The 24,992-nt window shown below is 48.6% G+C and overlaps 1 protein-coding gene across 1 annotated transcript in view; it reads left to right on the top strand.

Moving 5' to 3' along the window:
• Window positions 1-208: 208 nt before the first annotated feature.
• bmp6 (bone morphogenetic protein 6) overlaps window positions 209-24,992 on the top strand; it is a 136,112-nt gene continuing 111,328 nt past the window's right edge. Inside the window, exon 1 of the mRNA XM_072467003.1 lies at window positions 209-853. Within this exon, the coding sequence (XP_072323104.1) occupies window positions 406-853 (448 nt within the window). The 5' untranslated portion in view covers window positions 209-405. The remainder of the gene's footprint in view (window positions 854-24,992) is intronic.

Raw genomic sequence — 24,992 nt, 5'->3', positions numbered from 1 at the left:
TGCAAGGATTGAGTGGTGTAACTTAAGAAACATGTATCTATCTTCCCTGGGAGCTGCGAGCGGCCAGACTGATGAATGGGGAGCGCGGCAGAAATGCCCGCCTCCGCCGAGCGCAGATGGAACGTTGTGTCGGCCGCCCGGGCTGTCAATCAGGTGACGTAACAAAGGGTCTGGAGTGTTACCTGCTGCGAGGTTCGAATCGTTCATTCACAAGATGTGAGCAGCAGAGACCCGTGTGTAAGAGAGGGAGAGAGCGCGCCAGACACAGAGGCTCGCTGCAACCAGAGTGCTCGTGTCTTATTTATTTATAATATATATGCAATCATATTGATATTAAATAGATAAGGTTTTTTTCCCGCTCGTTCCTCATCCCCAAAGTTTGGCATTCTTTGTCCTTTTTCCACCATGCGCTGGACAATGGGAGCACTTTCAATGGAGCAGGGAGTGGGGCTGCTGTGGAGCGGCTGCCTGCTGCTGGAGTGGCTCTCGGTGGCGGGGGCCAGCCTGCTGCTGGAGCCCGGCGACATGCACTCGAGCTTCGTACACCGGCGCCTCAAGCAGCACGAGAAGAGGGACATGCAGCGGGAGATCCTCTCCATCCTGGGGCTGCCGCACCGGCCGCGGCCGCACTCGCACGGCAAGCAGAACTCGGCGCCGCTCTTCATGCTCGACCTGTACAATGCCATGTCCACCGGAGGAGGAGGGGGAGAGGAGGAGGAGGAGGAGGAGGGAGGCGAGGGCTTCTCGCCCCGCTACCGAGCCGTGTTCACCACGCAGAGCCCGCCGCTGGCCAGCCTGCAGGACAGCACCTTCCTCAACCGCGCCGACATGGTCATGAGTTTTGTTAACTTGGGTAAGGCGAAACTTTATTACCCCCCACCTCTCTGTGCAAGTAGCTTCAAGCTTGCAGACAAGTCAGTACTTTGCAATACTCCTAACCCCAACACCTAACCTCAGCAGATGATGAGGGAGATGGTCATTTATACTGTTTTTTACCCCTCCCTCCCTAAGCTGATAGTGAGTCTGGATACAAGGGGGGGGGGGGGGCGCTTATTTATATTTTCTCTTTCTCTGTTTAGGTTGGGTTTTTTAAGTTACTAGGGCGCTGTACTGTTATCAATGAGTGCTGTAAATATAACAGGCACAGCAGATTTATTTTAACACGTCTCCATTTTTAAAAAATATATGATCCCTGGCGAAAGATGTTTGAGTTGTGGAATGCAGGGGCACCTGCCGTCCATTTGTGTCAGTAAAACTTTGAGGCTGAATTAGTGAAAGCGCTGGGAAAACTCAGCAGGTCTGGCAGTATCTGTGGAGAGGGAAAGAGGAGTTGACTTTCCACTCTGGAATGAACCTTCTACAGAGCTCTCTGTGCCGTAACTTTGCTACAGTTCGGTGAAGGCACGTTGATCTAATCGAGAGCAGCACTCCATTCATAAATTGGATTTAAAAAGAAATAACAGCAATATTGCAACAGACTGCAACATTGCCAAATCCCCTGGATGCCGCACCTGCGGGGCTGTGAGAGCTGGAATGTATCTGGGAGGGATTAGCTACAGGCATACCATTAACCTAGTGTCCGACCCAAAAATGTAACAGATTTCTCTCTCTCTGACATGAACCGTGGTCTCGTAGTTTGTGTTCGCATTGCTCGGCGGGGGGACTTGCTTGGCAATAAATTCGTCTCCGCAAAATATTGGCATCAAATTCTTCTGTCTATTCGCTATCAATCTCGGGTTCACGTGTGGGTGCACAGTTGAGCCGGTTTCGAGGAGGGAATAATTTATGAGATGTATGTATTTACAAAGCATTAGTGGCTGGAAATCAGCGGATAAAACACGTTCCTGTGGAGTAGATAGAGCTGCAGACACTTGCTCAATAAAGTTGGCGTGCTGGGCTCGGGAGGGAGGCAGTTGTGTGGTTAATGTCAGTGGCAGAAACCTAACATAATTGCTTTTACTGCTCACTTCCACTTGGTAAATACTCTCTGCTGATTATAATGGGTGAGGGACGGGTTCATGGCTTCTCGTGTAGCACAGGGTAGGCACACATTTCACATGAGTGCGGTTTCAGTCACCAGTGCAATTAACTAGTGCAGAGATTAAACAGCTGATGATTTATGGCAATTGCACAATTTACAAAAACCCTTTAGTTTCTGTTTCAATCGGGATTGGCCATCCCACTGGGCCTCCCCTGCATGAAGTTCAGAGAGAGAGAGCCCTGCATTTTTGTAGTGCCCCTTGTCTCAAAAGTGCTTGACAGCCAATATTTCTGAGCTGTAGTCACTGTTTTACGTGGGAGGCCAGTTTGCACACTGAGCTCACACAGCCAGCAATGTGACTGCGACCGGATGGTCCCCTTTTGTTAGTTGGGCGATAGGGGACAATTAATTGCCCTGAAACGCGAGCTGAGGTTTGGCTTGAGGCTGGAGAAATCCAGCATGACGCTGATAATAAAAGAATAAAATCCTGTTACCTCTGAAATTTGTACCCACACTGCCCCCCCCCCCCCACCCCTAAATTACAATCATTCTTTAGCTTGTTCATTTACGGAATGTGGGTGTCGCTGGTTAGGCCAACATTTATTGCCCATCCTTAGTTGCCCTTCAGAAGGTGGTGATGAGCTGCCCTCTTGAACCACCACAGTCCTTGAGGTGGAGATACACCCACTGTGCTGTTAGGAAGGGAGTTCCAGGATGTTGCCCCAGTGACTGTGAAGGAACGGTGTGGTGAGTGACTTGGAGGAGAACCTCCAGGTGATGGGATTCCCAGGGTTCTCTTGTTCTTCTAGATGGTCGTGGTCGTTGGTCTGGAAGGTGCTGCCTAAGGAACCTTAGTGAGTTACTGCAGTGCATCTTATAGATGGATTTGGATCCCATATAACAGCTAGAGATGATGCAATGTGGATCCGTTCCACTCGACCCAGTCAATGGATCAGATTCCCAACAATTCTTGTGCCCCCAAAACAGTAGGCAGGAAATATGTACACTTTATATGGTATGGGGCTGTCACATGTGTAATGTCGTGAGATGTAGAACCCATCTTCCCTATGCAGAGAAGTATTGGTGTTTTTTGTTTCGTCTGCCTGCTTGATGTGTGACTGTATCCTATTATCTTGATGCAGGTGTTGTACCCATAGATGTGCCATTGGGATGCTGTCTGTGCAGCCGTGTCGATAATTCAACAATAAATGTTAGCACCTGGGAGAATAAACATAGGGAATAAGAGGCTCGGGGCAGTTACAAGGCAATAATACACTCCAGAGATTTAGAATGCTCCTAAACTTAAGAGTAGGACGCATGGCCAGGAGGTTTGTCTGGGAGCACACAGCAACACTTACATTAATGTCCATTCCCTCGCACATTGTTTCGAATTCAATATTTGAAAACAGGTTATTAGCATCTTGAGCTGTCCGTTTTACACAATTAATTTAATAATGGTAACTTTGGTCACTGAAGGAAGCACAGCTCAACATCAGTGTTTGACATCTTAGTTGTCATGGGGAAACTAATATCATGGCCATTTGAACAGACCAGCAATGCAGTTTGTTCAGTATGCACATTCCCTGGATGCGTACAGTTGCCATAAATGGTCACCAGTTGAAACATGTCGGATGCACAAATTTGTTTTATTTTGAGGAGTGTTTGAAAGCCTGTGGGTGGGAGGGCGTGGGGCAGGGGAGGTTTGGAATTGGGGGGGGGGGGGGAAATACTTTTGTTTGTACCGCGTTCTTTACGACCACCACCGAATATCTGTGGTTGATAGCCGGTGAAGAACTTCTGAAGTGTCGTGCAGGAAATGTGGAGGCTCCACTATGCACAGCAGGATCCCACAAACAGCAATGTGATGATGACTGGGCAACCTGTCCTTTTTGCATTGTTGCCTGTGGGATAAATATGGCCATCACACTGAAGACAGCTTCCTGCCCTTCAAAATGGTGCCCTGGGAATCTTTGGCATCCATTTGAGCAGATGGATGGAATTTGGTTCAATGTCTCAACCAAAGGTTGGCACATCCAACAGTGCAGCACCCCCTCCGTGCTAGACTGCAGTGCCAGCCTCGGTTTTTGTGCCACGGCCCTATAGTGGGACTTGAACCGGGAACCTTGTGACTAAGAAAGCTCTGAAGAGGAGGGTCACGGGAGCTAAAGGTTTTGTCACTTAAGATGGAATGGAGTGAGTGAGAGATAAAGAGGAGGTTTAGAGAATGTCAGAGGGAAAGGAGGTCTGGGGGGGGGGATTACATTTATGTAGCGCCCTTCACATTCCAAAGTGCTTTCGAACCAGTGAAGTAATTGGGAGTGCAGTCACTGTTGGAAGGTGTTGAGGCGGTACTGCACTGATGGCAACCTGGGCTGGTGAGTGGGCCGCATGAGTGACCCGTCTTCATCTCAGTGGGTCGCAAGACTGAAATCCGGCTTCTTCACTAACCATGACACCATGAATAGGATCAAATGCATTTAATACACACCAAATATTTCATACCTAGTTAGAGAAAATGCTTAATTTTACAAATATATTAATAGAGCTGCCATCGAGTTCAAATGGTAAAAACAAAACAAATATTTTACTTTGGACGCAGAAGCAGCTCACAGCTCTCGCAGTCAATGCTCATAGAATTCCTTCAGCGCAGAAGCAGGCCTTTCGGCCCTTCGAGTCTGCACCAACCCTCTGAAAGGCTAGGCTAGGCTCACTCCCCCACCCTAACCCCGTAACCCCACGCATTAATCATGGCCAATTCACCTGAGCTTCACATCATTGGAATGTGGGAGGAAACCGGAGCACCTGGAGGAAACCCACGCAGACACGGGGAGAAATTGCAAAGTCCACACAGAGACTCGCCCAAGTCCGGAACCGAACCCGGGTCCTTGGCACTGAGGCAGCAGTGCTAAACACTGTGCCACCGTGCCAACTGTTGTGAGCAATCAGCTTGCACTTCACTTGCCCTCGCTTTACGTGCGTATCACTTCAGTCATACCGGTAGGAACGAAACTACATGGATGGAAATCAATGGAATGTGGCATCCCTGTCTGTGGGCAGTGTTCAACAATTTGCCACACCCAGGTGGGCCATAGTTTCCCACCACTGCTGTTAAGGAATTGGTTATTTGGGGGCAATATAGGTCAGCGCGGCTGAGGGATCATAGGTTTGTGGGATTCATTCTTGGATGTGAATAATAAAATTGTAGGTGATATGAGGTTTTATGAAGGACAGATTGGGTAACAGACTGGGACAGTGTGGGAGATGTCAAATGTAGAGATGACAAAGGCACTGTTTAGGGTTTCTGTCCGGGGAAGTAAGGGTAGATGGAGTTGGATGGAGAAGGTCTTGCTGATAGATGGAATGTGACATTTCAAAATCTGTCTTGGCTGGAACAGAATGGGTCCATACCACCTTTTATGCCTGGGCAAATATCCTGGGTAATCGATTGAGTTGGTGGGAAGGATGAAGATTTTTTGATGTGATCTGAAAGCAAGGTTCAATTGCCAGAAATTGTGGCTTATCCCGGATTTCCTTTAAGGCGTCAGACAACACTGAGATACTCAAAGACAGAATTAGAGGAGAGGTGGGAGTGGATGCTGTCAACGTTTGCGTGGAAGCTGACCCCATACGACATGGCCACTGAATGGCAGCATACAGACAAGGAAGCAAAATCATTGTGCTGCAACAAGAGATGGAGCGCAGAGGGTGACATGATCACTCCTCTCAAATATTGCGTTGATGTTGCCTGGCTGAATGATCAGAATGAATTAGAGAGGGACATAGAACAGTACAGCACAGAACAGGCCCTTTGGCCCTCGTATGTTGTGCCGAGCATAGTGGAGATTGGGCTGTCTGTCTGGCACCCAGTCTCGGATGGACCATAATGTCATCTACTTGAACATTGGGAAGACCAAAGCCATTGTCTTTGATCCCCAGCACAGACTCCGGACGTCTACCATCATCTGCATCCCTCTGGTTAGTGCTGTCATGATGATAAAGTAAAGTTCAACCACACCCAAGCTGAGCATTTGACTCCATATCATCTTGCACAAAGACTATTTCCCCGTATCTCCATAATGAAACCCGTCTCTGCCCTACCTTTAACCATTGAAACTTTCAAGCGTCTCTTTGTCACTTCCTGACATCTTTCATCCAACACTCTCCTTGTCGGCCTCCTGACCTGCACGCTTCAGAATTTTCAACGTATCCAGAGTTCCGCCAAGCCCCTCTTGGTTAGGAACCTCCCCCTGCCATCCACATGTGACGTCCCATCACCCAACACTTCAAATTCAGAATTCTTATACATGTTACAAGTCATTCCTTGGCATTCCCTATCTCTAATTTCCACCAGGCCTACAGTCCCCACCCTGAACTCTGTGGTCCTTTGACTCTCCCCCTCTTATTTAGTGCCTCCTTCCTTCACTGTCATTAGAGGTTGAGTTTCAGCCTCCTGGATCCCGCTTGGAATTCCTGATTTAAATCTTTCCATCACCCTATCTCTCTCTCCTCCTCTTCAGACTTTACTTACAACACATGAAGCCTCTGTGAATTGTCGTTGCTTAAGTGGGTATGTTGTTCCGAGAGAGGGGACACAGTTATATACTTTGTCAATTGAACATAGTACAGGTCAAGAAACTTTACGCTACCCTGACCCATGAATCCCTAGATTCCTTACAGTGCAGAAGAAGGCCATTTGGCCCACCTGAGTCTGCACCGATCCTCAGAAAGAGCACCTTACCTAGAACCACACCCTGCCCTATCCCCACCTAACCAGTTGCCACTAAGGGGCAATTTAGCATGACCAATCCACCTAACCTGCACACCTTCGGAGAGTGGGAGGAAACCAGAGCACCTGGAGGAATTCGAGGCAGACTCGGCGAGTATGTGCAAACTCCACCCAGACAGTTACTTAAGTCCAGAATTGACCCGGGGTCCCCGGCGCTATGAGGCAGCAGTGCTCAGTCTTTGTGAACTGTCATCGATTAAGTTGTTCAGAGGGAGGTGTCCGTGCTCATACGCATTGTCACATGAACATAGTACACATCAAGAAACATTATGCTATCCAAATAGAAGTTGACACCACCGTGAATATGGCAGTTTTACTTCTCACACCATCCACTACGTTTTTATTTTTTTAACCTATTCTGAAAATTAGTTCAAAAACATTTTAAAAATTAGCAGTGGATCGACAGGCGAGAAGATATTTTACAAGGTGGTTCTGTGGAATACTGTTTTAAGGCTGATGAGATACAGTGGTTACGTGGTTACAATGGATTGCTGTTTTGGGTTTTTGGAAGTATTTCTAATTGATTCAGAGGTGGGGAATCCAGGCTGGTGGTATCCAGTAAAGGCAAGGCGTACAGAGATGCAAATTTATCCATGAGTTTCCAGCAGTGACCTCTGAATCAGATAGCCACGGGCAGTCGCTATACAACTTGGTTACATTTGGATCGAATATAAATAACATTCATCTACAGAATTGTAAGGAGGAAGTGTTTGCCCTACAGGTCTATAGATTCTGTTTTGCATGAGGGTCTAAATTTCACTTTTGTTTCTGAAATATGTAACCTAGAGTTGAGGAAAGTTTTATTAAAAAATGGTGTTAAGTTTAAAAGGACAGCACGGTGGCGCAGTGGTTAGCACTGTTGCCTCGCAGGACCGAGAACTCTGGTTCGATCCCGGCCTTGGGTCACTGTCCGTGTGAAGTTTGCACATTCTCCCCGTGTCTGCGTGGGTCTGACCCCCACAACCCAAAGATGTGCAGGTTAGGTGGATTGGCTATGCTAAATCGACCCTTAATTGGAATTTGTTTTTCAAAAGATTAGGTTTTGGTGCAATCCGAACATCCCACAGTACATCACGCAATTAATCTTCTGACGCTGAAACAAAGTATTCCGGATACCTGAAATCAAAACAGGAAATGCTGGGAATACACAGCAAGACTGGTAGTACCCGTGGAGAGAAAGGTGACCTTTTCACCAGAGGTGCGGCCCAACTTGCCTGGTATTGACAGCAATGGGGGGGGAGATTTCTGTGCTGCCAAGTTACCCGTGGGGAGCTGTAGTAATGGGGGCGGGCAGAGATTTGGGTTCGGGAGCCTGATCTGAAATGGCGCGGAAAAATGTGTAATTGACAGTAGATTCCTGACTGCGAAAACAAATGTAGAGCCGGGAGAGAAACAGAAAATGCTGGACAATCTCAGCAGGTCAGCCAGCATCCGTGGAGAGAGGAGGTAGCCAACGTTTCACGAGCCTGGATGACTCTTTGTCGAGGTTCGTCAGAGTTGGCTCTTTGTTATAAATGTAGAGCCTGACCTGTCGAGAGGAAGAATTGCACGTTTTAAAACACTTTGAAGTGAAATATTAACATGGTGCTGAATCTAGCCTGCAGAACATTCCTGAATTTGAGAAATACTGGTTGCTCTTTTCCCAGAGGCAACTCCTGGCTTTATCAGCACTAAGCACTTGATAATTGCTTCTGCCTTGGATTTTGTTTTGTTCCCGTGGAATTCCATCTGTGTGGCAGAAATGCTTGATTGGTGCATTGTGGGTGTGTGTGTGTGTGTGTGCGTGGGGGGGGGGGGGGGGGGGGGGTGTGTGAAAAATGAGAGGAGGAAATAATTAAAAATGAAAGCTGCTGTAAAATGCTTTGAAAAGTCCTGGCCCCTCACAGCCATGGATTAGAGGTTTGCCTGTAAGGGCCTTATCACCACAAGGCAGGGCCTTTGTTGTCACGTGCCATGCCGGGAAATGGGAAGGTGCAGTTTGCAGGGAGAACTGATGGGGAGGCCAGTGTGTGTCGATAACTTTGTCCATAAAAAGAAAGACACTCATTTCTATGGTCATTTTCACAGCCACTGGATGGTATCAGTGCTTCACAGCCAAGGAAGCATTTCTGAGGTGCAGCCACTGTTGCAATGGAGGAACCATTGCATTCGGTAAACTCCCAGCTAGACAGCAGTGCGCTGGGTGATCAGATTATCTCCCCTTGCAGTGTTAAATGAGGGATAAATAGTGGCCGGGACACGGTGGATTTAAAAAGAACAGAAAATACTGGAAAAGCCTTGGTGGGTCTTGCAGCATCTATGGAGAATGAAACCGTGTTAACGTTTCAAGTCCAATATGACTTCTTTACAAAGCTGGGAAAAGGTAGAAATGTGAAGGGTGTTGAAGAAGTGGGTAGGTACAGGTAAAAGGTCAGGGATAGGTTAGAGGGCAAGAGATCTTAAATGCGATAATGCTCTGTGAGACTAGACAAAAGGAGTAATAATGTTGGTATTGTAGCGCACAAAGACTCCGAGAGACGAATAGAGTGAAGCCGATGAGGCGGTCTGGTCGTCCGTGTCGATCGCCTCGGCCCCGGTGGTGGTGGTGGTGCTTGTTCCGGTGTTGTCGTCTACGGGAGCTTTACGGTTTCAGCTTGGGCTTCACTCCTGGTCGGGCCTGGGAGGAGGACCGATCCTCCTGGGAAGGGGGCGGTCGCGGGGTGCGGCGGTGGCAGGAAGGGGGTGATTGGTGTCGGGGGGTGTGTGTGTTGCCGGCGGGCGCCAGATCTCGCAGGGAGACCGTGTCCTGTCGGCCATCGGGGTACTCCACGTAAGCGAACTGCGGGTTCGCGTGAAGGAAGTGAACCCTTTCGACCAACGGGTCCGACTTGTGCGCCCGCACATGTTTTCGGAGCAAGATGGGTCCTGGGGCCGCCAGCCAGGTCGGCAGCGACGTTCCAGAGGAGGACTTCCTGGGGAAGACAAGGAGGCGCTCATGAGGCGTTTGGTTAGTGCTGGTACACAGTAGTGACCGGATGGAGTGGAGGGCGTCCGGGAGGACCTCCTGCCACCGTGAAACTGGGAGGTCCCTGGACCGTAGGGCCAGTAGGACGGTCTTGCAGACCGTGCCGTTCTCCCTCTCTACTTGCCCGTTCCCCCGGGGGTTGTAGCTGGTCGTCCTGCTCGAGGCTATACCGTTGCTGAGCAGGAACTGGCGCAGCTCGTCACTCATGAAGGAGGACCCCCTGTCGCTGTGGACGTATGCGGGGCAACCGAACAGTGTGAATATGGTGTTCAGGGCTTTAATGACTGTGGCCGCGGTCATGTCAGAGCAGGGGATGGCGAATGGGAAGCGGGAGTACTCGTCCACCACATTAAGGAAGTATATGTTGCGGTCGGTGGAGGGGAGGGGTCCTTTGAAATCCAGACTAAGGCGTTCAAAGGAGCGGGAAGCCTTAATCAGGTGCGCACCATCCGGCCTGAAAAAATGCGGTTTGCACTCTGCGCAGATGTGGCAGTTCCTTGTGACTGTACGGACCTCCTCTAAAGAGTATGGGAGGTTGCGGGACTTAATAAAGTGGTAGAACCGAGTGACCCCCAGGTGGCAGAGGTCCTCGTGGAGGGTTTGGAGGCGGTTAATTTGTGCGTTGGCACATGTGCCGCGGGATAGGGCATCGGACGGCTCGTTCAGCTTTCCGGGACGATACAAGATCTCGTAGTTGAAGGTGGAGAGCTCGATCCTCCACCTTAAGATCTTGTCGTTTTTGAGTTTGCCCCGCTGTGCATTATCGAACATGAAGGCTACCGACAGTTGGTCCGTGAGGAGAGTGAATCTCCTGCCGGCCAGGTAATGCCTCCAATGTCGCACCGCTTCCACTATGGCTTGGGTTTCCTTTTCCACTGAGGAGTGGCGGATTTCTGAAGCGTGGAGGGTTCGGGAGAAAAAGGCCACTGGTCTGCCCGCTTGGTTAAGATTGGCCGCTAGAGCTACGTCGGAGGCGTCGCTCTCGACCTGGAAGGGGAGGGACTCGTCGATGGCGCGCATCGTGGCCTTTGCGATATCCGCTTTGATGCGGCCGAAGGCCTGGCAAGCCTCTGTCGACAGAGGGAAGGTCGTGGTCTGTATTAGGGGGCGGGCCTTGTCTGCGTACTGGGGGACCCACTGGGCGTAGTATGAAAAGAACCCCAGGCAGCGTTTTAGGGCTTTTGAGCAGTGCGGCAGGGGAAATTCCATGAGGGCGCGCATACGTTCGGGGTCGGGGCCTATTATCCCATTGCGCACTACGTAGCCCAGGATGGCTAGCCGGTTTGTGCTAAAAACGCACTTGTCCTCGTTGTACGTGAGGTTCAAGGCTTTAGCGATCTGGAGGAATTTTTGGAGGTTGGCGTCGTGGTCCTGCTGATCGTGGCCGCAGATGGTTACATTGTCGAGATACGGGAACGTGGCCCGTAACCCGTGTTGATCAACCATTCGGTCCATCTCTCGTTGGAAGATCGAGACCCCGTTTGTGACGCCAAATGGGACCCTTAGGAAATGGTATAATCGCCCGTCTGCCTCGAAGGCTGTGTACTTGCGGTCACTTGGGCGGATGGGGAGCTGGTGGTAGGCGGACTTGAGGTCCACGGTGGAGAAGACCTTATATTGGGCAATCCGATTGACCATGTCGGATATGCGGGGGAGAGGGTACGCGTCTAGTTGTGTGTACCTGTTGATGGTCTGGCTATAGTCTATGACCATCCTTTGCTTCTCCCCTGTCTTTACTACTACCACCTGTGCTCTCCAGGGACTATTGCTGGCCTGGATTATGCCTTCCTTTAGTAGCCGCTGGACTTCGGACCGAATGAAGGTCCGGTCTTGGGCGCTGTACCGTCTGCTCCTAGTGGCGACGGGTTTGCAATCCGGGGTGAGGTTTGCAAACAAGGATGGGGGTTGAACCTTGAGGGTTGCGAGGCCGCAGATAGTGAGTGGGGGTATTGGGCCGCCGAATTTGAAGGTTAGGCTCTGTAGATTGCACTGGAAGCCTAATCCCAGTAATGTGGGGGCGCAGAGTTGGGGAAGGACGTAGAGCCTGTAGTTTTTGAACTCCCTCTCTTGCACCGTTAGGGTAACTATGCAGAAGCCTTTGATCTGTACGGAGTGGGATCCTGCAGCTAGGGAAATCTTTTGTGCGCTGGGACGGATGGTCAAAGAACAGCGTCTTACCGTGTCGGGGTGGATAAAGCTCTCCGTGCTCCCGGAGTCGACCAGGCATGGTGTCTCGTGCCCGTTTATCAGCACCGTTGTCGTCGTCGTCTGGAGCGTCCGGGGCCGTGCTTGGTCCAGCGTCATTGAAGCCAGACGTGGTTGTAATGGTTGAGCGTCTTCTTCGAACCCCGTGGAGCCGTCCAAGATGGCGTCGGGGGTGAACAAGATGGCTGTCCCCATGCATCGCACATGGCTGGGGGGTCACAAGATGGCGGCGGGGGTGGACAAAATGGCCACCCCCATGCGTCACACAGGTCTGGGGTGGTCCAAGATGGCGGCGCCCTTCCTCCCCTCGTGGTGGCCGGGACCCAAAATGGCGGCGCCTGCGGGTCGCACATGGGGCGCTGGGGGAGTTGGGGAGCGTTAGGAATACGCAGGACTCCCTCTTCTCTGGGGACAGCGGTGGCCGGGACCCAAAGTGGTAGCGCCGGCGGGTCATACATGGGGCGCGGGGGGGGGGCGGGGTTGGGGAGCGTAAACGGCGTGCAGGGCTCCCTGTTCTCCGGGGAGAGCGGTGGTCGGGACCCAGAGTGGTTGCGCCTGCGGGTCGTACATGGGGCACTGGGTGGAGGGGTTGGGGAGCGTAAACGGCGTGCAGGGCTCCCTGTTCTCCTGGGACAGCGGCGACCTCCCGGGACCGGCACACAGCCGCGAAATGGCCCTTTTTCCCGCAGCTCTTACAGATCGCTGCGCGGGCCGGGCAGCGCTGCCGGGGGTGTTTCGCCTGGCCGCAGAAATAGCAGCGGGCTCCCCCGGTGCGACTTGGCGTTTGAACCGCGCAAGCCTGTGGGGTGTCCGGGGGGTGGGTGGGTTTGTCGCGACGGGTGCGTACGGAGCCCAATGGGCTGCCGTGCGGTCGGGGCAGTAGGCGCGGGTGTTTCGCGCGGCTACGTCTAGGGAGGCTGCTAGGGCCCGTGCCTCTGAGAGTCCTAGCGACTCTTTTTCTAGAAGTCTTTGGCGGATTTGGGAGGAGTTCATACCTGCCACAAAAGCATCGCGCATTAACATGTCCGTGTGTTCATTTGCGTTCACCGGCGGGCAGCTGCAGGCCCGTCCCAAAATTAGTAGCGCGGCGTAGAATTCATCTATCGATTCTCCGGGACTTTGCCGTCTCGTTGCGAGTTGATAGCGAGCGTAGATCTGGTTTACTGGGCTAACATGGAGACTTTTTAGTGCTGCGAACGCCGTCTGGAAATCCTCTGCGTCTTTGATGAGGGAGAAAATCTCCGTGCTTAACCTCGAGTGCAGGACCTGTAGTTTTTAGTCTTCTGTGACCCGGCCGGTGGCTGTTCTGAGGTAGGCCTCGAAACAAGTCTGCCAGTGCTTGAAAGCTGCAGCTGCGTTCACTGCGTGGGGGCTGATCCTCAGGCATTCCGGGATGATCCTGAGCTCCATAGTCCTTTAGTCACGCTTAATAAATTGTAGCGCACAAAGACTCCGAGAGACGAATAGAGTGAAGTCGATGAGGCTTTATTAAACGTGACTGTTCCCCCGCAGTTCAGTAGTAGACTGCCTGCGGGGGAGGACTCCTGGTACTTATACTCCGCCTTCAGGGCGGAGCTAGAGGTCAACGGCCAACCAGGACCCGGGATCTGTCAGCCAATGACATCACGGCTTCACAGTCCCACATGACCCCTAATGCATACTACCACAGGTATTAAGGACTTAAAATGTGTGGCACGGGAGCACAGTGGTGAGCACTGTTGCTTCACAGCGCCAGGGTCCCAGGTTCGATTCCCGGCTGGGTCACTGTCTGTGCGGAGTCTGCACGTTCTCCCCGTGTCTGCGTGGGTTTCCTCCCACAGTCCAAAGACGTGCAGGTTTGGTGGATTAGACTTTCTAAATTCTCCCTCTTGTGTACCCGAATAAGGGATTTTCACAGTAATTTCATTGCAATGTTAATGTAAGCCTACTTGTGATAATAATAAAGATTATTATTATTATTAACACCGAGATGGCACTGGGAATAACCGCTTCAAACTATTGCCATGGGAAGTTATCTGAGCAGGCAGTTTTAAAAAAAATTAATGGGATGTGGGCATTGCTGGCTGGGCCAGCATTTATTGCTCATCCCTAATGGCCCTTGAACTAGGTCACTTCAGATGGCATTTGGGTCTGGAGTGACATGTAGGCCAGCCCAGAAAAGGATGGCAGATTTCCTTCTCTAAAACGCATGACTGAATCAGATGGGGTTTTACGACAATCAACAATGGTTTCTTGGTTATCATTAGATTTTAATAAAAAGATTACTCATGGATGTTCATTGTCCCATTTTGTCAAATGTTTGTGAAAACGTCCATAACTAATTATTTCAAGAGTGGCTTCGAATGACATCGGTTTTGCTGATCTGTCATCGTAATCTTGCTTCTCGCTCCGATTCCGAAAGTGTGAGCGCATCTGCCTCACGGACTGTCCTTTCATATTTTGAATGATGGATTGGTTGCTGTCATCATAAATTCCACACAGACCCGAGTGCATTGTCCCTGCAAGCCATTACTTCCAAGAACTTTGGTAACTGGGGCCAGTTTGAGTCTGCGTCCACAAACCCTCCATGATGGCGACGAGCTAGATTTTTATTGCATTCAAATTTCGCCATGGTGGGATTTAACCCGAGGTCCCCAGAGAGTTACTCTGAATTACCAGTCAAGTGACAATACCACTATGCCACCCCCTCAGTTTAAATTCCCATCCAAAAGATGGCACCTCTGCCAGTAAGCTTTGATTTTTGTGCTCAAGCCCTGGAAAGGGACTTGAACCCAGAACCTTGCCCAAGATGTGCAGGTTAGGTGGGATTATGGGGATAGGTCAGGGGATTGGGGCAAGGTAGGGCCCTCTTTCAGAGGGTCGGTGCAGACTCGATGGGCCGAATGTCGGTCTACTGCACTCCAGATATTCTATGGTTTTTAACCTTCTGGCCCAGAGGTGAGTGTGCGACCAACTGAGCCACAGCTGGAAGTTGTATAGAACATTGTTGTAGTTTGTTATTGGTATAGCCAGACTATTTATGCCCTTAAAGAGCTTAATATCCTTGGGAGGACAATAGAAACCCATCATTACAGTCATTAAGAACTTGGCACTGTTCTTGGCCAAGTGTACACAAAAGACCCTACACTTGCCACATTCAAACATTAATTTCCAAGGTTTCCAGACACTCTGAGGGATGCGTGTTTCAATCTATTTCACCCCAGGAATGGTGTTAATATCCAACAGACTGACATGATCAACCATCCTTCCTTCGATGAGCAAAATGTCTACAACTTCAGAAGATTAAATAATTGATGCTGAATCAGGCGTACAATTCGAGTCTCTTGTGCAGTGGGAAATGGAGCAGCCATCTCTGTATTTGGGATGGTGCTTTTTGAGATTGACACCCCTGTATGCTGTTGAATAACCTATAACAGCAAGAGCTTTATCAGATTAGCTAAGTGACTTGATACTCTTGGTGTTGAGCCGTGTGAGATTTCCTTAGAACAAAAGTACTGCTGACTCCAGAGACCAGCAGCATGCATGTCAGTATTGCTGGGTCTGACTGTGGGTGGTCTGATCCCCTGGATCCAACCATGCAGGTTGCCTGCCTGCACATACAAGAGCAGTGGCCTTGAAGTGATTGCAAAGTTTGAATAACTGCACAAATGTGAATCCTGCCCCCACTCTTGTTTTACTGAATCCCTGGCACAGATTAACTGGGGTGGACCTAATGCTAATGGAAACCAGCATTTGCTATCATTGTATAAATTGGGGTGGCATGGCGGTTAGCACTGTTGCGTTACAGCGCCAGGGGCCCAGGTTCGAATCCCGGCTTGTGCGGAGTCTGCACGTTCTCCTTGTATCTGCGTGGGTTTCCTCCGGGTGCTCCGGTTTCCTCCCACAAGTCCCGAAAGAAGTGCTGTTAGGTGAATTGGACATTCTGAATTCTCCTTCTATGTACCCGTAAAAAGGCGGAGTATGTCGACTAGGGGATTTTCACAGTAACTTCATTGCAGTGTTAATGTAAACCTACTTGTGACACTAATAAAGATTATTATTATTAAATCTTTGCTTCAGGTCAAGCCCTGGCAGTGCGATACTCAAAACCTGCTGCTCTCCCAAAGTTACACTATGATATATTATTTCCTCTCTGCCCACTGCAGACTGGCACGTAGCAACACAGAACATGCTTGCAAATTTGGTGCTTAATTAATAGGAGCCAGACTTTTCCGTCCCTTCACTCAACAGCTCCTAGTTCCCACCCTTATTAATCTTAGTGGAGGGGAAACTCGAAAGGTTAGCGAACAGAGAGAAAGAAACCCCGACCTACGTTTACAGTTACAAAGTGGGCGTTGAATGGGTTGAGGGTGAATTACGGAGCATGGGGGGCCAGTTGAGCGTTACCAAACTAATCCTCTATTTTCCCTCCACGTCTTGACCACTCCACGTCTCTGATCAAAAGTTAACATGGAGGCAATCCGTGCACCTATTACTGGCATTCTGATGCAAGTGCTGTGCAATGAACCATATCGTAGTTTAACAATAAACTTGTAATGCTACAGAGAGGGCGAGAGAAAGATCAGAGAGAGAAAGATCGGCGAGTCTGAATATTTGGAATAAAGACCCGGCAGCCTTGACCTGGCAACTATTGGAGGAGAAATTGAGGGTAAAAATAGAAGAGGAAAAACGGAGACTAAGTAAGACGATGCCAATGGTGGCATGAAGGGTGTAGTGCCAATTAACAAAAAAAAAAGCATTTCTGTCCGTTTGCAGGAGCCAATAAAAGTTGAGCATCTGTGTACAAGTTTTGGTACAGCGTAATGATAAAAGGGTTGGCTGTTAATCCCAAGTGAGGCTAACATCCCATCTCATATTTATAATTAATCTTTGGGTTGTAGGATTTTTGGGCCTACTTCTTTTGGGGCTGCCGTTTCAGCCAACCAGCACAAGAAAAAGTATTGGAAGACTAGTCTTTTCTGTGCCAGGTCTGCTGGGAAATAATGAGAATCTGTGTTTATGAAATGACCAAATACAGGGCAGCACGGTGGCGCAATGGATAGCACTGGGACTACGGCGCTGAGGACCTGAGTTCGAATCCCGGCCCTGGGTCACTGTCCGTGTGGAGTTTGCACATCCTCCCCGTGTCTGTGTGGGTTTCACCCCAACGACCCAAACGATGCGCAGGTTAGGTGGATTGGCCACGCTAAATTGCCCCTTAATTGGGGAAAAAAACAATAATTGAGCCGGGATCGATCCTGGGACCTCGGCGCCATGAGACTGTGTTCAAGATTCTCTTAAGGTTAATGTGCAGGTTCAGTCGGCAGTTAGGAAGGCAAATGCAATGTTAGCATTCATGTCAAGAGGGCTAGAATACAAGAGCAGGGATGTACTTCGGAGGCTATATAAGGCTCTGGTCAGACCCCATTTGGAGTATTGTGAGTAGTTTTGGGCCCCGTATCTAAGGAAGAATGTGTTGGCTTGAAAGGGTCCAGAGGAAGTTCAGAAGAATGATCCCTGGAATGAAGAGTTTGTCATATGAGGAACGGTTGAGGACTCTGGGTCTGTACTCGATGGTGTTTAGAAGGATGAGGGGGGATCTTATTGAAACTTACGGGATACTGCGAGGCCTGGATAGAGTGGACGTGGAGAGGATGTTTCCACTTGTAGGGAAAACTAGGACCAGAGGACACCATCTCAGACTAAAGGAGAGCTAGAAGGGGTCACAAAAAGTCATTGGCAAATAGGGTTAAGGAAAATCCCAAGGCTTTTTACACGTACATAAAAAGCAAGAGGGTAGCCAGGGAAAGGGTTGGCCCACTGAAGGATAGGCAAGGGAATCTATGTGTGGAGCCAGAGGAAATGTGCGAGGTACTAAATGAATACTTTGCATCAGTATTCACCAAAGAGAAGGAATTGGTAGATGTTGAGTCTGGAGAAGGGTGTGTAGATAGCCTGGGTCACATTGAGATCCAAAAAGGTGAGGTGTTGGGCATCTTGAAAAATATTACGGTAGATAAGTCCCCAGGGCCTGATGGGATCTACCCCAGAATACTGAAGGAGGCTGGAGAGGAAATTGCTGCGGCCTTGACAGAAATCTTTGGATCCTCACTCTCTTCAGGTGATGACCCGGAGGACTGGAGAATAGTCTATGTTGTTCCTCTGTTTAAGAAGGGTAGGAAGGATAATCCAGGGAACTACAGGCCGGTGAGCCTTACGTCAGTGGTAGATAAATTACTGGAGAGAATTCTTCGAGACAGGATCTACTCCCATTTGGAAGCAAATGGACGTATTAGTGAGAGGCAGCATGGTTTTGTGAAGGGGAGGTCGTGTCTCACTAACTTGATAGAGTTTTTCGAGGAGTTCACAAAGATGATTGATGCAGGTAGGGCAGTGGATGTTGTCTATATGGACTTCAGTAAGGCCTTTGACAAGGTCCCTCATGGTAGACTAGTACAAAAGGTGAAGTCACACGGGACCAGGGGTGAACTGGCAAGGTGGATATAGAACTGGCTAGGTCATAGAAGGCAGAGAGTAGCAATGGGAGGATGCTTTTCTAATTGGAGGGCTGTGACTAGTGGTGTTCCGCAGGGATCAGTGCTGCGACCGTTGCTGTTTGTAGTATATATAAATGATTTGGAGGAAAATGTAACTGGTCTGATTAGTAAGTTTGCAGACGACACAAAGGTTGGTGGAATTGCGGATAGCGATGAGGACTGTCACAGGATACAGCAGGATTTAGATTGTTTGGAGACTTGGGCGGAGAGATGGCAGATGGAGTTTAATCCGGACAAATGTGAGGTAATGCATTTTGGAAGGTCTAATGCAGGTAGGGAATATACAGTGAATGGTAGAACCCTCAAGAGTATTGAAAGTCAGAGAGATCTAGGTGTACAGGTCCACAGGTCACTGAAAGGGGCAGCCAAGGTGGAGAAGGTAGTCAAGAAGGCATACGGCATGCTTGCCTTCATTGGCCGGGGCATTGAGTATAAGAATTGGCAAGTCATGTTGCAGCTGTATAGAACCTTAGTTAGGCCACACTTGGAGTATAGTGTTCCATTCTGGTCGCCACACTACCAGAAGGATGTGGAGGCTTTAGAGAGGGTGCAGAAGAGATTTACCAGAATGTTGCCTGGTATGGAGGGCATTAGCTATGAGGAGCGGTTGAATAAACTCGGTTTGTTCTCACTGGAACGACGGAGGTTGAGGGGCGACCAGATAGAGGTCTACAAAATTGAGGGGCATAGACCGAGTGGATAGTCAGAGGCTTTTCCCCAGGGTAGAGGGGTCAATTACGAGGGGGCATAGGTTTAAGGTGAGAGGGGCAAGGTTTAGAGTAGATGTACGAGGCAAGTTTTTTTTACACAGAGGGTAGTGGGTGCCTGGAACTCGCTACCGGAGGAGGTGGTGGAAGCAGGGACGATAGTGACATTTAAGGGGCATCTTGACAAATACATGAATAGGATGGGAATAGAGGGATACGGACCCAGGAAGTGTAGAAGATTGTAGTTTAGTCGGGCAGCATGGTCAGCACGGGCTTGGAGGGCCGAAGGGCCTGTTCCTGTGCTGTACTTTTCTTTGTTCTTTGTAAAGGGACGACCCTTTAAAACTGAGATGAGGAAGAATTTCTTCAGCCAGAGGAATTGAATCTCTGGAACTCTTTGCCGCATGAGTGTCTATAAGAAAGAGATAGATAGGTTCTTGATTAATAAGGGGATCGGGGTAATGGGGAGAAGGCAGGAGAATGAGGATGAGAAAAATATCAGTCATGATTGATTGGTGGAGCAGACTCGATGGGCTGAGTGGCCTAATTATGCTCCTAGGATTTATGGTCCTATGGTAGTACCAGTCGACGGACCACCTGGCCATCTGCCTCACCCAAGTTGTCGGTAGGCAACAAGGTTTGAAAACCACTTGCCATAAAAGGCTTAAGTGACTGGGTTGGGTTAAATATTTTCCTCCTCGGGGTATTGCACTACCTCACTCTTCTGTGTTTTTAAAATTGCATTATTCTCTCCATGGGCCTTATCTTCCCAGCCCATAAGTGACTGTGGTGTTTAGTTGTTTATCTCTAATGTAATTTTGTGTTTCTTTTCATGCTTCCCATTGTGTATCCAGTATCGTATTTCCTTAGCCACATTCTTGAACTGTTTTCCATTGGCTGCTTAACTGGTTTCTGTTGTGAGGAGAATTTGCATACCATGTGTTCTAATGCTGCATATTAATAATGCTTTTATCTACATTGTAATCATGTTTACCCTTTACTAACAAAACATTGACCCGGGCACTACAATTAAGCTGAAGAATTCTAATGATTCACCATAAAGCGATTATAACTAAGCACATATTATACTTAAATTGGGTTAATATTAGGAAACTAACCAGTGAAGCACGGGTATAGGGCCAATGATTTTTACTTTGCATGGCGCAAGTGAAATATTGTAAAATGTAGTTATTTGTTACGGCTGGGAATTGTCTTCGAGCTTGGCGTGAGCCTTTGAGTCACCAGTGAAGCAGCGCAGTCTTTCACGCTCATGAACAATTCTTGCGATGAATGTGACCATGTTGCAAATTCTATCTCTCCCACCTGCCTTCTAACAACCTAGTTCAAATGTTTTTCCATTGAAATATCCCAGTGCCCCCCCCCCCTTTTTTTTTTATATAACCGAAAAGTTCATCCTCTGAGTAAAACAACCACCATGTCGTACAAACCAGCAAGGCCCAGGTTTGATTCTTATTCATGTTGCAGTATTTTGGCCAGCGCGCATTTAGATGGCCCTGTCGGCCTCTAATCTTCACCCAACCCCCCCCTCTCCCTCCATTCCCAGGGTTTTGGCTCTGTTGTGCTGCCCATCCTTGTTCCAATAGTCTGACACCACTCTATCGGGTCCCGCACTTGGGCATAGTACCAGGGAACTACTGGCACATAGAGAATGTAACCTCAGTATGAGTCAATCCCTTCAGGAGATGAGGGGTGAAAATTTGAGGGTAAAAATAGTCTTGCCCATTGGTGCCATCCTTTATTTAAAAAAAAAATGATAATACGCGTGAATAGCCAACATGTTCTTTGGATTTATTGAATTTTTTTGTGTAAATAAGTGATCTCATGCGGGAGGCTCCCACTTGTAAAAGGCTGAGACGGGACAATACAAAGAGCCATATTAACAGCTGGGGAGTGGGTGTGTCTGTGATTGTCATAATTGGTAACTTGGCTCCATTACATAGTTTATACAGTAATTGGGAGCAAAGCTCTACACCCTCTCCCCAATCCTCAGCACCAGACGCTCAGTTACTTTTTTCAGAAGGAGGAATTGGTTTTTGTTCAATAAAAGGGATCCATTCTTTGAACTGCGTGTCTGGTAAATAAATGTGACTTGTTTAGTTTGGATGATGTCCTGATGCTTGTCTACGTATGACTGGAAACGAGGCAAACCAAAGGCCTGGAAGAGGAAATCTAACAGTCTGACCCAGACCACAGAAGAGTGGAATTTTGTGGCAGAAAAAAGCATTTTCCTATCTTGATTAAATCCTTTTAAAATACATTGGAGCACCAATCTCTGGGGAGAGTGCCGGTTTTGGGATTTGTTTTAGTTTCTGGATGTGGACATTGTTGGCAAGGTCAATTTTTTTGTTGTTGTTGTCCTAATTGCCCCTTGAGAAGGTAATGGGTGAGCTGCCACCATGAACTGCTACAGTCCATGTTTAAGGAGGTGGATGGGGTGCCGATCAATTGGGCAGCTTTTTCCAGGATGGTGTCCAGTTTCTTGACTGGTACTGCGCTCATTGAGGCACTATTCTGTCACACTCCTGATTTGTAACTTGTAGATGGTGGAAAGGCTTTGGGGAATCTAGAGGCGAGTTCCTCACCACAGGATTCCCAGCCTCTGACCTGCTCTTGTAACCACATTGTTTATCCGTTTGGCCCAGTTATGTTTCTGGACCAGAATGTTGATGGTGAGGGATTCAGTGGTGGTAATGCCGCAATGTTTCCTTGCCCAAGCCTGAATGATGCCCAGGTCTTGCTGCATGTACCCGTTATAGTAAGCAAGACCTGGGCAACATTAAGACTTGGGCTAATAAATGGTAAAGTACCATTCGCGCCCCACAAGTGCCAGGCAATGAGAAAATCCAACCAATCTCTCCATGACATTCAGTGATATTACCATTGCTAAATCAAGAGTAGATCAGTAGGGCAGTGATGGGTCAGATTGAATTTGCCTGGCTTTTGTGAAGAGTATATACCAGGGTAGATTCCAGTTTTGCAGCTGTATTGGAACAGCTTGGCTAGAGACACGACCAGTTTTGGAGCACAAGTCTTTAGAACTCATAGCTTTTGCCATTTCAACGCCTCCTGTTTTGGGTTGCGAGGCCTCATCTGGCTCTCTCATTTAGCATCGTGGTAATGCCACACGAATATGATGGAGATTCTTCTCACTGTGAAGACGGGACTATTTCTTCACGAGGGCTGCGGTGGTCACTCATCGATGGGTAAATTGGTACGAATGCGATCAAGCAGGTTGTTCCCTCAATTTGGCGTTCTCTCCATTTGTTGCAGGCTCCAGCTGACCGAGATGTCCTCCGATTCCAGCCAACTCGAACAGCAGTGGTCTACAACATTGAAAGTTCCTGTCCAGCGTACATCTGTGTTCTTGCCATCAGTGCTTCTCTTCCACGTCCATGTTCGACATGGAGAAGCACTGATTCATCAACTGGGGGGGGCAATAGGAGCCAATCGGCAGGTTTCCAAGCCCAAGTTTGACCTGATGCCACCAGGCGTCATGGGGTTCGGAATCAATGTTGAGGACTCCCCGGGTAATTCTAGGCTTTGGGTGTGCCCTTGTCGTTTCTGATACCTCGGTCGATAACACGTCTTTGGTCCAGTTTGAATTTTAAATTATTTTCCTGACTGTTTGATGCAACTTGGTTGTTCGTTTGGTTGTTTCAGTTAACCTCATTCTTGTGGATCTGGAGCCATGTACAAGGTAGACCTTTTCCTCATGGACAATTTGTTACCATTATGGATGTTGGCTTAATGTCACAAATTTATTTATTAGCCCAAAGATGTGCAGGTTAGGTGGGAATATGGGGATAGGGCGGGAGAGTGGGCCTAGGTAGGGTGCTCTTTCGGAGGGTCGGTGCAGACTCGATGGGCTGACAGGCTGCCTCCTGCACTGTAGGACAGCAAATCCCCCCCCCCAAAATGCAATGAAAGTTGAATTTAAATTCTCGAGCTATTATAAGATCATAGGAAATAGGCCGTTCAGCCCCTTGAGCCATTCAATAGGATCATGGCTGATCCGACATTCCTCACGTCCACTTTCCTGCCCTTTCCCCGTAACCAGCCTTAAATATACACAGAATGTGCCCCCACAGTTCCCTGTGACAAGGAGTTCCAAAGGCACTCAACCCTTTTGAGAGAAGAAATTCCTCCTCACCTCGGCATGGTAGGATTTGAACTCCTGTCTCTGAATTACTGGTCTGGTAGCATAACTATTATGTTATTGAGGAATATAGACTGACTAGTACTTCATGGCATGTGCTGGTCTCTGTAGCTGATGTGGAGAACACTGACGAACTCAATGTGAGCTGGGAGGATTATTGCCCAGTTGCTTAATTAACTCCAGGGACTGGGGAGTTTTGGGCAGGATTTCCCCTCCTCGAGATTGTGTAGGTGGAATGGTTTTGCGAAAGAATGGATCGCGTGCTATCCCCGCTAGGAGCAGCCAGGATGGGTGGAATGGCATTTTTTTCATTCCCTTGCTAATTGCCATCTTTCGGTAGGGCGGAGGTTTCTTTGACGAGGTGTTGATTGGATCTGTGTCTGGGATGGTTTCTAGCGGAGAGAAGATGGCCGGAAACCTGTGGAGGGAGATATACCAGATGAGTTCCAGTTCCTGTACAATTTACTTTCTCCCAAACGGGCTTGTAACCCATTTGAACTTGCACCATAGCTAGAGTTAGTTAATAGTTATACAATTTTAACAAGATCACTAAATGGGTTCATCGATGACTTGTGAAATTACTACCTTCGTTAAGAATGTTGAATACTCTTAATTACTTTGGGGAGGTGGTGGCGTAATGGTATTGTCACACTGGACTGGTGCTCCAGAGACTCAGGGCCAAGCTCTGGGGACTTGGATTCAAATCCCACCAATTCAATTCAATAAGAATCTTGAATTAAAAGCCTAATGATGACCATGAAACCATTGCAGATTGTCGCAAAAACCCATCTGGTTCACTCATGTCCTTTAGGGAAGGAAATCTGCCATACTTGCCCGGTCTGGCCTACATGTGACTCCCGACCCACAGCAAATGTGGTTGACTCTTGAATGACCCAGCAAGCCACTCAGTTGCAGGGCAATTAGGGACGGGTAAGAAATGCTGGGCCAGTCAGTGACGTCCACATCACATTAACAAATATATTTTAAAATGTATTAATTTGACATGATGGATTTGAGGCTTACGGATATTCCTCGTACCAAGTTGTTGTGTGGAATGGAGAATTGAAAGTCAGTCCTTGACCAAACAACATATTCGAGTCTCAACCTATTGATCTTAAGCAGTGAAGGACAGGACAGGCATTGCACTTGTATGTTGCCTCAGGATATCCCAAATTGTTTTGCAGCCATTGAATTGTTTCGCAAGTGTGGTACTTATTGCTTTGTTTGTGGATGAATATCCACGCAGCAAGACCCCACAAACAACAGAGAGGAATTACTAGTTGGTCTGCTCCTTTTTTTGTGTTGCTTTAGTGAGGAATGTTGGTCGGAACAATTACCCCAACTCCCCTTTGATTGGTGACTTGGGCTCTTTTGTGGCAGCTTGTTGTAGGAGAATAGGGTCTTGCTCTATGCCCCCATGCCTAACACAAACACCTACTCCAGCCTTGACAGCTCTGATTGTGGAGATTCCCCAGCCTTTTTGACGCAAGAGCTCCAAATTTCCATCAACCCCTCTATGGAGGTTGAGAGAAATGTGCTCCTAAATTTGGGCTACACCAACCCCTATGCTCTGAATTTTGCACTTGAATGCCCTCA

The sequence above is a fragment of the Scyliorhinus torazame genome, chromosome 11 (genome assembly GCF_047496885.1).
Source record: "Scyliorhinus torazame isolate Kashiwa2021f chromosome 11, sScyTor2.1, whole genome shotgun sequence".
NCBI lineage: Eukaryota > Metazoa > Chordata > Chondrichthyes > Carcharhiniformes > Scyliorhinidae > Scyliorhinus > Scyliorhinus torazame.
This window is presented reverse-complemented; position numbering and strand designations above follow the sequence as displayed.